This window comes from Thamnophis elegans, chromosome 3, assembly GCF_009769535.1.
Source record: "Thamnophis elegans isolate rThaEle1 chromosome 3, rThaEle1.pri, whole genome shotgun sequence".
NCBI lineage: Eukaryota > Metazoa > Chordata > Lepidosauria > Squamata > Colubridae > Thamnophis > Thamnophis elegans.
In genome coordinates, this window is record NC_045543.1 from 40,318,509 (window position 1) to 40,332,148 (window position 13,640).

At 39.2% G+C, this 13,640-nt stretch overlaps 2 protein-coding genes across 2 annotated transcripts in view; one reads left to right on the forward strand and one right to left on the reverse strand.

Moving 5' to 3' along the window:
* Positions 1-6,213, forward strand: part of WDR3 (WD repeat domain 3) — a 31,099-nt gene extending 24,886 nt beyond the window's left edge. The window contains exons 22-26 of the mRNA XM_032213154.1: positions 295-342; positions 1,831-1,874; positions 2,984-3,112; positions 5,029-5,122; positions 5,484-6,213. Of these exons, the coding sequence (XP_032069045.1) occupies positions 295-342; positions 1,831-1,874; positions 2,984-3,112; positions 5,029-5,122; positions 5,484-5,639 (471 nt within the window). The 3' untranslated portion in view covers positions 5,640-6,213. The remainder of the gene's footprint in view (positions 1-294; positions 343-1,830; positions 1,875-2,983; positions 3,113-5,028; positions 5,123-5,483) is intronic.
* SPAG17 (sperm associated antigen 17) overlaps positions 5,877-13,640 on the reverse strand; it is a 120,145-nt gene continuing 112,381 nt past the window's right edge. The window contains exons 47-49 of the mRNA XM_032213155.1: positions 10,678-10,738; positions 8,966-9,123; positions 5,877-8,142 (exon numbers count right to left, since the gene is read on the reverse strand). Coding sequence (XP_032069046.1) covers positions 8,022-8,142; positions 8,966-9,123; positions 10,678-10,738 — 340 coding nt within the window. The 3' untranslated portion in view covers positions 5,877-8,021. The remainder of the gene's footprint in view (positions 8,143-8,965; positions 9,124-10,677; positions 10,739-13,640) is intronic.

Below are 13,640 nucleotides of genomic sequence, written 5' to 3' on the forward strand. Positions count from 1 at the left end.
TGATTTGCTTCTGTTGTAACAGCTCAGATTTGAACGTGCATGCAAAAAATGAGTTATTTGGAGAGCCATGATCCTGTCAAGGATCCTTACTGTTTGCTTATGTGTTTAGTTGGGAAGGGTAGAATAAATGTATATTTTATTAAACTGAGTGGATTTGAGACATGTTTTATAAGAACTGTTTCTTTTTTCAAGTAAGTGAAATGATGCATTTAATTTTTCAAAACAAGATATGTTAGCAAATTACTTTTGAAATTTTATATAAGTTGGTTATTATAACTCATTTTATTTCTCCAGGTTCCTCTTCCCGTAAATCCAATTCTCCAGGCTTATGGCAATATTTCAGTAAGTCTGCTTTTAGTTATTTGAAGGAACTTTCTTGGCATAAAAGATTGGATTGGAAATCATGTGTGTGTGTGTGTGTGTGTGTGTGTGCGCGCGCGCATTTCTTTTCAAACTTAGTATTCCTAGCATTTCATGCTTTGGTAACTTAAAATTTCCATAAGCAGTATAACCTTAGTACCATTTTGGGAGCATCTTTAGGGCTGCCACTTACATTCTCTCTTTTTTGTACAGAGGCAGAATTATTTGAATTATCAATCTTTCTGATGAATCCAACTGTTTTCTTTTTTTTTTTTTAAGTTTTCTCTTTAATCATCATTTTATTTTTCATCCAACCTAGAACTAAGGAAAAATTCCTGGCAGTTAGAACAATTTAATCAGTGGAATGATTTGCCTCCAAAGGTTGTGGGTGCTCCATCACTGGAGGTTTTTAAGAAGAGATTAGACAACCATTTGTCTGGAATTATTTAGGGTCTCCTGCCTGAGCAGGGGGTTGGACAAGACCAACCTCCAAGGTCCCTTCCAAACTTTTATACATGTGTCAGATAGATTTCACATGCAAACATTTTAAAAATTGGTATATTTGCAAACTTGAAATTAAATTTATGTGTTCATATTTCTGCCTATTAAAAACTTTTTAATAGATCTGTCTCTTAAAAACTGTCTTGTTCTTACAACTTAGTAACTTACTATAAGTAAGAATAGAAATTAGATACAATAAACCTTACTTAACTAAAGGAATCTTCAAGATACTTTGCCTTTTCTCACATTTACATTTTGTTTTGCTATAATAAATCAGGCAGCTAATAATAAAATAGAATTGATTACTTACATCCACCTTACGTAGTTCTTGGGAGAATAGACAATAAAGCCACAATAAAATTAATTTCCAAAAGGAGTTGTATAATTTTTTATTTCTGATTTCTTTACAATATGTTTTTCAATTTTTGTACTTACAAATTGGTAGATATTGGTAACAGTTCTGTTTACAATAATTATTTCTTTGAGATAATCGAAGGAGCTACCAATATGTGCCAATTATTAAGCTCCAACACAATTGGTAAATATAATGTAATTTCAAGACAGTGGAATACTATCTGTAAATCATTATCAAGGGTAAATTCTTGATTATTTGCTGAAATAAATAAAAGAGAATAAAGAATTCTAAGTTGCCTCATCAAATCTGAATGTAAGGTCTTTTCCCTATTTATTTAGAACTTCTAAAAGACCTTATTTTGATGTATACATTGACTTCTGATAACTTAAATTTTTAATGTTTTCCTTAGGCAACTGGCCCACATGATAATACATTTATTTGAGCTCCCATTGGGGATGTGATTATGAATTGAGATAGTCACTTCTCTGTGATAATTGTTTGTGTAGTAAGATACAGAGAAAAATAATATACATCCTAAAATCTCTGAGTGAAAGTTAAGAATCTGAATTATTTATTGTATCTCATGATGAAATTATTTTTCTTTTTCCTTGCAGCCTTCTGCATATGTATTGGATGTTCTCAAAAAGGTGAAATCAAGGTGTGTTTGTAGAAGCTTCTTACCAACAAAATCTTGAATTTCTTAATAGCTTGTCTAATGGGAGCTGCTAAGATAAAAACTAGAATGGTCTCAGCAAGTTGAATCTACTTTGTATGAATCCCATGTTCTATTTTCATAATCTGTAGTTTTGTCAAGCTTCCAAGTATACTGCATTAAGAGAATGTGCCCTAATAAAGTACTGAGTGCTAATGAATGTGTAGCATTTAAAATATGATAATATCCTTGGAATCCCATGATACAGTGTAGGTTCTAGGTCTTAATTAGATTTAGTTTTACTGCCCCTCAGACATTGTTCTTGGCTCTAATGATCAGAGTAATAAGCAGGCATATCATTGGAAGCATGTATACAAAAACATTTTATTTTGCAATTCTCTTTCTCCATTCTCCCTGTCTATGAGGAACGAAACATGATTTCTGAGTGTTAAATGGACCATAAAATGCAACTAATTTACTTCTAGAGAGCCAGTTTATTCAAGTACTTCTATGCAAATTGCCATCTTTTCTTTTATGGCTGTGATTATAAATGGTTCTAATGGTAGAAATTGCCCTAGAATTTGGATTGGCAACTTGTAGTCCTCCATATTGTTGATTGCAATTTCTATCATATTTTTCCATAATGGCTAAGGCTGCAGCTCACACATATGTTGCCTGCCTCTGCTGTGAAATGAAATTAAGCCACATTTCACACAGGATAAAGTTTCTCAAAATTTCGCTGTCTAGAGCCCATTTGAGCGGCTAGTGTTTCAGAAAAAAACCTTCAGGCATTTGCCTCTTAATTATTATCCAGCTGGCTTCAAGTAAGGAGAGCAAGGAGACCAAACAAGACTGAGAATCGGAGGTTGAACCAGACCTGCCGTTTGAAACTATTGATTCAGCATGATTCCTATTTTATTTATCAGCTAATTCTATTTCTTGGAAAGAAGGCAGTAACAGTGCAAGGAACTGTTTAAAGTATGCCTTCCCTTTGCCTTGAGCATCTGCTTTTCTGCCCTTGATAAGAGAAAAACATTATTGCCAGATTTTCTTTTTAATGTTGTTGGTGCATGATATGGAAATGATGATCCTATTTCTCTCTCTCTCTCTCATAGTGAATTGGAAGAATCCCTTTTGGTTTTGCCTTTCTCCTATGTGCCTGACCTTCTAATGCTCTTCAGTCAATATTTCGAATTGGGTCTAGAGGTAGAGTTGCTCTGCCGGGCTCTCCTGTTTCTGCTCAGGTAAATTGAAGGATTTTTCTTTTAAAAAAAATCAGGTACATTACTATTTTCTTTTAAGACTGAAACTGGCTAGCTTACAATCAGGGGTGTCAAACTCAAGTCCTGCGGGCAAGATCTGGCCTGTGGGGTGCTTAAATCTGGCCCATGCGGCTGGCCTGAAAATAGCAAAGGATCAGCCTGTGGTGCCTCTGGCAGCCAAAACGGGATTCAGAGGGCCGCAAAAACACCCACCCACCAACCTGCGGAGGAGAACTAGAATGCTGATCTGGGCCTCGAAGAAATCCAGTTTGACACCCCTGCATTAGATTAATATGGGGAACCTAATCAAAGTTTGGTATGCTTAGAAAGCAAATTTGAATTTAATTTTAAAAAGTCAATAGCACAATTTTGGTTCTGGTTTAGTCACTAGAACATAAACACACTGGTGAAAGTTTCTGGTTAGCCATTTCATCAAATTCATCCCTTTGTCTTGTGCTGTAGTCCAATACTTCACATTCTTTGATATCTTGTAATTGTCAAAGTCTGACAATATTTAACAGTTGTTGTTGTAGGCAACCCTGATCAGCATGCACATTCAATTAAAACTGAAAAAATGCTGTTTACTTTGTGAATTGTTTTAATGTTGGTAATAATAATTATAATATAAATTTGTCAGTGCACAACATATGTACAATGAGATTGATTGAGTTCCCTCAGTGCACCTCCCCCTCCAACACAATACAAGTCATTATTATATATTATACCACATTATGTGGTATAATCAAGACTTACTGTATGTGTGTGTTTGCTCACTTGCTTGTTTGATTTCTGAGTAGTGTGCAAAAATCAAGCACAACAAAATGTACTCCACAATAAGATTAAACTACTAATGGCTATATAATTCATTAAAAAATGTTATTTTAAAAAAACACCAATGTAACTCTGTGTTGTTAAGGCTGGATGAAAAAGGTGTGTGTCTAAGCCCTTCTTAAAGGCCTGTGGATTGGCATCTCTCTATTCCATTGAGCGTGAGCTCTACATATGAGATCCCATCAGGGGGAGAGACTGACCCCAAGTACTAAGCAGGTGAACCAGCTGCCACTAAAAACAGGCCTCCTTATTTTATCTCACATAAAATCTCGTTTGAGGTTGGCTTTCTCTAGATGTTTCAGGGCTTAAAACAACAAATAGCATCTTGTATGAATCTGGAAATCAGTCATTAGGGTAGAGATTTCAGAATAGGCAGAAAATGGCCTCTGCAGGATAAAGTGGAAGTTGCAAATTGGGTAGCTCTACATAAAGTTTATTACAAATTTCAAGCTTGGAGGTTACCAGCAGGTGTGTTTTGGTTTTTTGGATTAAAGATTTGTAAAAATGATCTGTAATGATGATGCAGGAATTATTTGGAGGTGGTTTTGTTTTTGTTTTGGTCAAAAGCCACATTTCCCCACTATGATACCAGGGGCTTGAAGCACAGTGAGGAATGAGAAAAAAAATGACAGAGGTTACTTTCTTTTCCCTGCCTCGTCTCTCTCAGTAAGCTATCTGAGGAGTCAGAGACTTGCTATTATGCTTATTATAATTATCTAACTTTATTATCTATCTCTGTCTATCTGAACGTTTCCCTTCTTTTTTACTGCTGTCATTTTAGTTTTATGGCCACTTTTTGCTAGTGGTTGGAACTTGCAAAAGGATTCTTCCCCTTAGCTACTCTTATGCAATTTGAGGTTTTGTTATTTCTTTCCATGCTACATGAAGATAGGCTAACAGCTGAAGTTTCCCCATTCTCCCTTCCTGTCCTGGGATTTCATTTTGATACCAAGGAACCTGTTTTGTTTCCAAAGTTTAGACAAAGTTCCTCCTGGATTAGTCAGGGATCCATAACCAATATCATGATAATCTTAAAATAGTTTTCCTGTGTTTGTTCCTCCTCCTAGGATACACTTTGGGCAGATTACAAGCAATCAGCTTCTTGTTCAAATTATGGAGAACCTGAAAAAAACTACCCTTTCCAGAGTCAGTCAAGTGAAAGTAAGTGTGCAGTGGCACAATATTTCTGCATATTTAAAAATTGGTTGTATAGAATTTAGAAACAACCTGGTTTCAAATTCTGGTCTGATCTCCCAAGCTCTGCAGTTCCTTATCCACTGTCATGAAAGAGGCAGCAAGTGCATATCTCTAATCTGCATTAAGAGTTAGGAGTCAGCCCCAGCTCATTTTTGAATCCCACCTGAAATAATAGGATAAGATTGCCATTATCTTACAGTTTTAAAGTGGGTGTTAGGATTACTAAACAATTGAGCATTGAAATAGTAGAACTAGGTAGATGATGCTTTAATGGTTTTCCCGGTCTTTTCTTAAAACTTAAGTATTTATTTGTATTTGCCTTTAGGATGTTCTGGGGTTTAATATGGCTGGTCTCCAGTTCCTAAAAAGAGAAATTGAAGCCAGGGATGAAGTGACTTTTTTTGCCGATGCTACTGACCGATTTGAGGAGAAAAAAAGGAAGAGAAAGAAGAAACAGAAGATGATTCTTGCAATGTTATGAAGTGGATCGCTGAAGGAATTATTGCTGCCCGAGAACACTGTGATGCATGCTTCCACCTCCTGAAGTGGGGGTGACTCTCAAGAACTTGGGAAAGGATGAGGGAACCAGACAAAAATCATGCTATATTGTTTTATCCACAATATTAAGATGGGTTGTAGGAGATCGGGACTATCCCTTTCATGTGTTTGTTCCCTGCTTTTGACTGCTACATCATCATCTGATCATCTGCTTTTGCTCTTCTTTAAAAAGCCACCTCCTATCCCAGGATTCTACATTGACTCTCATGCCACTCGTCATAATTACAAATCATGCAGATAAGAGCTCTCTGCCCTCTTGCTGGCTGGATTAATTCTTTTACTTTGTTTTACGACAACATTGTTCTCCCCACCCTCTGGGGAAAAAAAAGTAAAAACAGCAATTGTTCATATTTGATCTATGAATGACATGCTTCACACAATATAGCATTTTAGCCTGGTCTGAAAATAGGCCTTTCTTTTGAGTTTGAGAAGGTTACATTTGTACTTGCTTTTCAGTCTTATTTTTGCTATTTAATGAATTTGTCATTTTAGTAATAGCAGTTTGTATTTGACTCATAATTTTCTGATCTTAGTTTTGGGATGGAAATGGGATCAAGTGTTTTCCACATTTAAATGAAACAGTATATTCTTTTTTCATGGACTACAAGATTGTTAGGATTATATGTTTTGAATATTGAGCTCAGTTGCATATTAGTTGCCATTTGCAATTCCATAAATCATTTTGCTCTATGGTACAAACGCCATTGTAAGCCTTGAAATCCCAGCAAAAGTCTTCCAGCAAACATTTAAAAGTTAAAAATTAGATATCCAGATGTGTAACATGAGATGGAAATCTAATCTAGCCTAATAAGGAATCTGGTTTCCTCATTTAACCTTGAACACTAGCACCAGAAAATCCAGTAAGTTGCTCAGCACATCTAAATTTTCTTATTTTTCTAGGGAAGGCACATTGGCAGAATTTCAAAATAAGTATTAATAGTTATCAAATCTATGCCATTAGCAACATTAGCTGATTTTGATGAATGCTAGTGATGTTTTCAAGATATAAAAGATGTTGCACAAGTTCTTTGTGCTTTTTCACCTTCAGCAAGGTGAATAGCAATTTGTTAACATTCCTTTTAAATTTTCATAAATCTAAACCAAGTGATTGACTGTAATGCAGAATTTTTCTTATTTATTGCTGCATATACATATTAAGATATGCTCACAATTGTTTACAATAACAATTTATATACAATGTGTAAATATTAGTTTAAATAGAATTTCATTAACCTTTGAAAACATTGATTTAATATTCTTTGCATACTAAGAATGTTAGCACTGCAGGACTGTCATAATATTGGAAAAAATTTATCCGGTCTGCTCTGCAAAACAAACATAAAAAATTATATAAGCATATGGAAACATTTCTAAGCAAGTTTTCTGGTGTAACATTCTAGTACAATGAATTTGACTGTCAAAATGCATATGCTTGCTAAATGCAACAGGTAGATTATATACTAATCATTTATCTTATTTGCCTTGTGCATTTAAAATAAGTTAAAGTAAAGGAAGTGGATTTTTTCCTTTGACATTTTCTTAAACATGGAATTCTTACTTAATGAAGCAGATGGCTTGAGATCACTTGTGGCCTCTGCCCTCCTCTGAAATCTGGTGACCAAAAAAAAAAGGTCTGTCTAAAAGAAAGAAAAGTTTGTCCTACTTCCTATAGGACTCACTTTCCTCCAAAATTGCCAAAGGCAGACTACTGCTTATCCATACGATTTGAACTTACAAATTTCTGTAGTTTTTAATTTGCATTTTCTGGTCACTAGACAAATATATTCCAAGTACTCAGGATGCAGAGGTGACTATTTGGCAGAAAGTAGTTAGCCAGACAAGTGTCAGGGAAAAGGAATCTCAATTTGCCAAATCCTTTTCTCACTGTTTCTTTTATCCTGAGGGTTAAGAAGCATACCACCTACCCCAACAGTACATTCAAATGTGTCCACCTAGAATTCTGCAAGCTGCTTATTCAAAAAAAAAAAAAAAAAAGCATGTGTAGCATACAGTGTCCCAATAGGTTTTATGCACATTTTTAATTTGTGATATATAACACTTGGGTATGTATTTGCTTGAATATTCTGGTGTAATTCTCTTATTTAAGATCTTCCCCCATCAATGTCGTTTGTGCCTCTTACACGCAAATGGTTGCCCCCCCCAAACCCCAGCTTTCCTAACGCCTTCCCCACCAGTACACCCCAAGCTCCTTCTTCCTCCCAATAGTGGTTTAATTGCCACACATAAGCTCTCCTTTTAATATGGTGAAACCAAGACTTTCCATGCTGAAATACAATTGCTTACATTAATGAGGAAGCTTGTGAGGAAGTATTACTCTAAACTGAGAGGCTGGACTTGCTGGGATCAGCTGGATGCTGGAGGCCTGCCGTCCCTTGGGATAGTTTGGTGGTCTCTCATCATAGATGCTTTCTGTTAAGACTGGTGAAAAAGCAAGTTAAGGAAATACATTGTTTTGCTAAACCCTTTCCCAAGCCTTGAGTGTAATAAAAGCATAATAATAAAACATAAAGACAGTCTTTAAAAAAGAGGCTGCCTCTACTTACATTTTGGCAACACAAAAAGCATTCAGAAAATACAATGAGACACGAGATTCCAGAATTTTCTTTCTTACTCAGTTTAGCAGAGAAAGTAATGATGTCCCTGTGGCACAGGGTCATAGACCACACCAAGTAAACTGTTTATAGTTCCTTTTATGTTAATACAGCAACTCATGTTTGACAGTCCTGGGGCTGATAATGAAAGGCTTCATTATTCTCAGTTGTACAAATCAGTAATGTGTGTTTGTGCTTTCAGATATATCTTGGGAGATGCAATTTTCCTTAATATCGAAAAAATTAACAGGACGACAGTAGAACACTGTGAAAAACTCCAAACAAAACCTTTGTTATAAAATAGATTGAAGTGATATTCTTGTTCTTAGAAATAGGAGTAATGTAATCGTTTGTAAACATCTCTTTTTGATAATATGCCAGCAGCTGAAGTGAACAATAGAAAGTAGGCATGACTACTCTTATAGCAACTTCCAAATACATGCATAATGTTTATGATGGATATTGCCTTGGAAAGGTTTTGTTCTGAAAGTTAGCACTAGAAATAAAGATAACAAGGGTGGGATACTAAATAAGTAATTAAGTGATTTAAAGAAAGGTAAGATTGCCACTTGTCAGTGGAGTAAAGGCCATTAGTTTATCCTGTATAAATTCAATGTAGAACAAAAGAAAAAAAAACCACTGAAAGATATTTGCTTCCACAGGAAGAAATAGTGTTTCAGTTTCTGTGTGAATTTCAATCTGATGGGAAAGTTTGTCCAAGCCCTCATCTCCTTCCACTCCAACAGCCATGGCAAAAATCTCTATTTCCAGTACAGTTTGCAGTCCAGCAGCCACCTAGAAAAGACAGATTATATAATTCACCACGAAAAAAATTAGATTCTTGCCTCCCACTTCCCACTATCTTGCCCTCTTTAAATTATTCTTAACCATCACCCTAAATAAACTAGCTGGTAAGGCTTTTCATTTGTGACTTCAATTTTCACCATACCATTTCTACTATAAAGCCATCTTCACTTGAGGCTGTGACACAGAATGACTTGTTTGGAGCACAGAATGAAAGAAAGCTAAATCCCATGTAATTTTCTTGGGCGGGAATTGTGCCAAACCATTTTTATGGCACTATACCCTTCAAGTGCTCAACACAGAATTTCCTTCCAGTTACTGTACTGTATAATCCCCAAAGCTGATGCTACATCATTTGAACACAAAGAAAACTTAAGAATTGTGGGTAAGCAGCATGTTAAAGGTAATTTAAAGGATTTCCCATATTTAGGAACAGGAATTAGTCATTTTAAAAAAAAGCTGCTCATTAGAAGGAAGATGAAGTTTTCTTATAAAGCCTATACAGATTACATATAGGAGGTTGGTATGGAAATATCAAAAAAAGAGATTACTACATTATTCTGTTAAGATACAGCAATCAGCCCATTTATCTCAACACCCATGTATAGGTTGCTTGGGTTATTCACTAGAGTAGCACTCATTCCTGGGGCAATTTGTTGGCTAAATGAAGAGATGCCTCCCAGTTTGCATCAGACATTCTCATGTTGTTCCAATGACTTCTATAATCTTAATGGGAGAAAGAGAAAGTTCTGAAGCACATTTGTACATGATCTTTCAGAACTGTTTGAAGAGTTTAAAAAACAAAACCTAAATTCAAAAAAGTGATCACTACTTCACAAACGTCACCACTACTGCAGAGTAAAAGGCAGCACTTTTGGTATTCTGCTTCAACTGTCTAACACTGTTTTCTGAACTGTTATATTTTATTACTATTTGAAAAGAAGGGCCATTTCAATAAATCTGGAGTGTCAAATCAATCCCACGTAGAAGATAATCCATTCTATGCCTCTTTATTAATTTGTTGCTAGTAGGTTATATGTGCTTGGTCTCTTTTAAATCCTTAACTACTGTAGAGAACCCTTGTGATTGGCCATTAGCCCAAGAAAATCTTTAGCACTGATCATTAAACTATATTATATCCCTCTAAAATTATTCTATCTGTAGCTTGTTATAGAGAACAATCTTATTAAAGTACTAGTTAGGAGAAAAACATTCTGACCTCCTCCAAAGATTACACTTCCATTTTTTACTGGAATTTGAGATGTGAAGACGACAAAAAGCACTAATGCTAGAGAACTCATTGAATGGCTTAGTGTATTGATTTCTACAAATCACTAATCAGGACTCACATTATTCAGTGACAATTCAGAGGAAACAGACACTAGATGGGTATCAGCTAAGAAGCCCGTAATATTCTGCCAGTTCAAAATAGATGGATAACACTTGAACTCAGTTGTGAGGAAAGGCCCATAGACCACATTTAAGAAAAGTGGTCTGCCTGCAGAAGAAAACCAAATCAAATTATTTAAACACCCTAGGACTTACAGGCCCTGGAGTGTAGTTGACTCGCAATCCTGTAGAAGGTGGTGGTTGTTTCACCCGAAACCTGACAAGTAATAGAAACGTTAATTTCTTTTTGTGCTAAATCAGAGAAATAAGCAGTCCAGAGACATTGGCTTTCTTAATTAAAATATTTTCAATATGTGTCAAGAATGTTCAGTCATGAAGGCAAAGTTTATATTCATAGCTTAAGAAGCCCCAAAATAACCACTTAGAATGGGTTAGTAAAATTACATTCAGCCCTTTTCATTTCTTAGCTACCATCTTTATCTAAAATATATTTTTCAGTCTGAAGAAAGACATATAGTTTGACTTGGATAGTCTCCGAAGTGGGGCGTGGGGGGAGTCACAGTTGAGTATTGTCATGGCCCATCTGCCCTGAGACTGAGGTAAATCTTGAGGCCACGCTTTTACCTTTCCCGACTCCCCAGATTAACCACAGTCTTCAGCCCCGAAGGAGCTAAATACTTGGCTCTCTTCAGCGTGAATTTTTTCTCTTTTTTCCCCCCTTTACTTTCAAAATTGTTCTTCCGCAAGAGCGTTACCTTCAAGCAATTCGTCGGATGATCCTCCTCTCAGCAATCGGCCTGGCACAGTAGCGGTAGCGCTACTGAGAAGCCTCGGAGCAGCAGCCCGGCGGCGAGGCAGGGAGGCCCAGGCCCTGCACTCACAGCGCGGCCAGAATGCGGGCTGCTCCACGGAGATCTTCAAGCAAACAGGAAGAGAGTGGCTCAATCGGAGCAGCTCACGTGATCAGACCGCATGGTCGGCGGTTGCCATCTTGAACAAGAAAGTGTAGGCGTGGAGAGCAGTTTTGGTCTCTGGTTGCAGAGACTGCAAGCACCGCGACCACTGCCAGCCAGAAGAGGACCAGGCCTGAACTCCACTGGCCATCCAGGGCGGTAGGCCAGATCCAACTCGAGTTGCGGATCGGCGACGTAGAAGAAATGAAGGAGAAGAGGGGGGATCGTCTAACAGTGAGTAGAGCAATCGCGGACAATTTGAGGAGTGCGGAGCTGGGCAAAGCTTCCCCAAGGGGAACAGACCCAGGAGAAGGGTCCTCCAGAGGATACTACCCTGCAGAAAGGGGCAGAGCCATGGCAGGAAAGTGCACCTCCAAATCGCGGAGGGAGCACTCTAGAAAGGAAGTGAGGGTGACCAGGGCGGAAGGCAGGAGAAACAGGGACATGATCAGCCCTTCCCCGGCCAGATCCCGATCCCCAGTGAGGGCCACTTAACCAGGGGATCCGCCTGGCCTACCAACCTTGCCACATGGTTCCCTAAGGTGGGGTAGCTCCCTATCCCCCCCCACTATCTCCAGCCCATCCTTCCGGAATGCAAGGAGACCCCTTCAGCTGCCGTCCAAGTAGCCAGCCAAGGCAATGCCTGGCACTACAGAGCCCCTATCCTAGTGTGGATTCAGAGCCTCCCAGACTATCTCCGGCTTACCCAGAGCTCTCCCAGGGCTTCCAAGAGGTTTTGGCTAGAGCCATTGCCCAGGGTAACTCCTGAGGCATGCAGCATCAGTTTCAAGGGCCTAGAAGTAAAGCAGGCCGCAGAACACCTCGAGGTCATCTAGACAAACCCGGCCCTTCCACACCCCCCCCAGGGACTTCAGAGAGGACTTTCCCTCCACAGCCAGTAAGGATTCAGCGTCAGAGGAAGGGGAGCTTAAGGAAGTAGGTTTCTCTGATGAAGAGGAGGCCCAAGCCCCCAAGGCTCCATCCATCTTGGGCCTATTCCCACCCACTCTCTTTACCTCCCTGCTATGTAAGGCTAAGGCCACAGCAGACCTGGAAGTTCCAGTAGCCAAGCCTGGCAAGAGGGGAGAGCCAAGAAGGGCCCCTTCCACAGACCTCAGGTGGAGGAGGAGGAAATCCCCACCCCAGAACTGTTCCTAGAGGTGCTCAAGTCACAATGGGCCCAATCAGGAACCTTTCCCACTCCTTGGAGCAATGATAGCAGATTTTATAACATTAATATAAACTTTGATCAAGCCTTGCAGGTTCCACCAGTGGATGCCACGATGGTAAGCCTGGCATCCTCCTCACCAGTGGTGACAGGAAACATCTCCAACTGCCTGAAACCGGAGGACAGGAAGATGGAATTAGCCATGCAGGCGGTATCGTGGGCAATCAGGGCTGCCACAGCAGCCTCCTTTTTAGCAGGTCTACCTTACTGTGGCTGGAACACCTCCGTGACAGAATCCTGGCTTTGGACGTCAGACTCCTGCAGAACATCACAAGGTGATGGCAGCCATCCAGTTCTCAGCGGATGCCACACTGGACACTCTTCCAGGGCTCTAGCCTTATCAGTGGCATCCAGGTGTTTGCTGTGGCTGCGTAACTGGCAGGCGGAGTTCCGGGCAAAGTGGCATTTGGCAGGCACAGAGTACACAGGAGGGTAGCTGTTCGGTCCATCCCTGGAACCTATCGTCGTCGAGGACAAAAACAAGCGGAAGGTCTTTCCGTCCACGTCCAGACAACTGGATCCACATTCGGTACCGTACCCCAGAAGGTCCAGTTTTCGAGCACCCAAACAGGACTTCCAACAACCAAGGTACTCTGTGCCCAGGTTCCCCAGACAAGGAGATAGACAGTTCTCTAGGGAGAGGTTCAGGTTCCAACAATCTAACAAGCACCCCTTTCAAGGGGGAGATGGCCGCCCCTTCTGCAGAAACAAGTGATTCAGGATCGAATCACACTATCAGTGGCCGCTTTTCTCTATTCACAGATCACTGGGTGGACATCATCACCGATGCTTGGGTGTTGCAAACTATCAGGTTCAGCTTACACCTGGAATTCCGTTCATAACCCCCGAATAGATTTTGGGTCTTCTCTTCCTCCAGGAATCCGGCCAAGCGCTCTCTCATGTGCAAGGCTATCCAGCATCTCCTGGAGATCAGAGCGGTTGAGCTGATATTGGAGGGGGAGAAGAAATCTGGATTC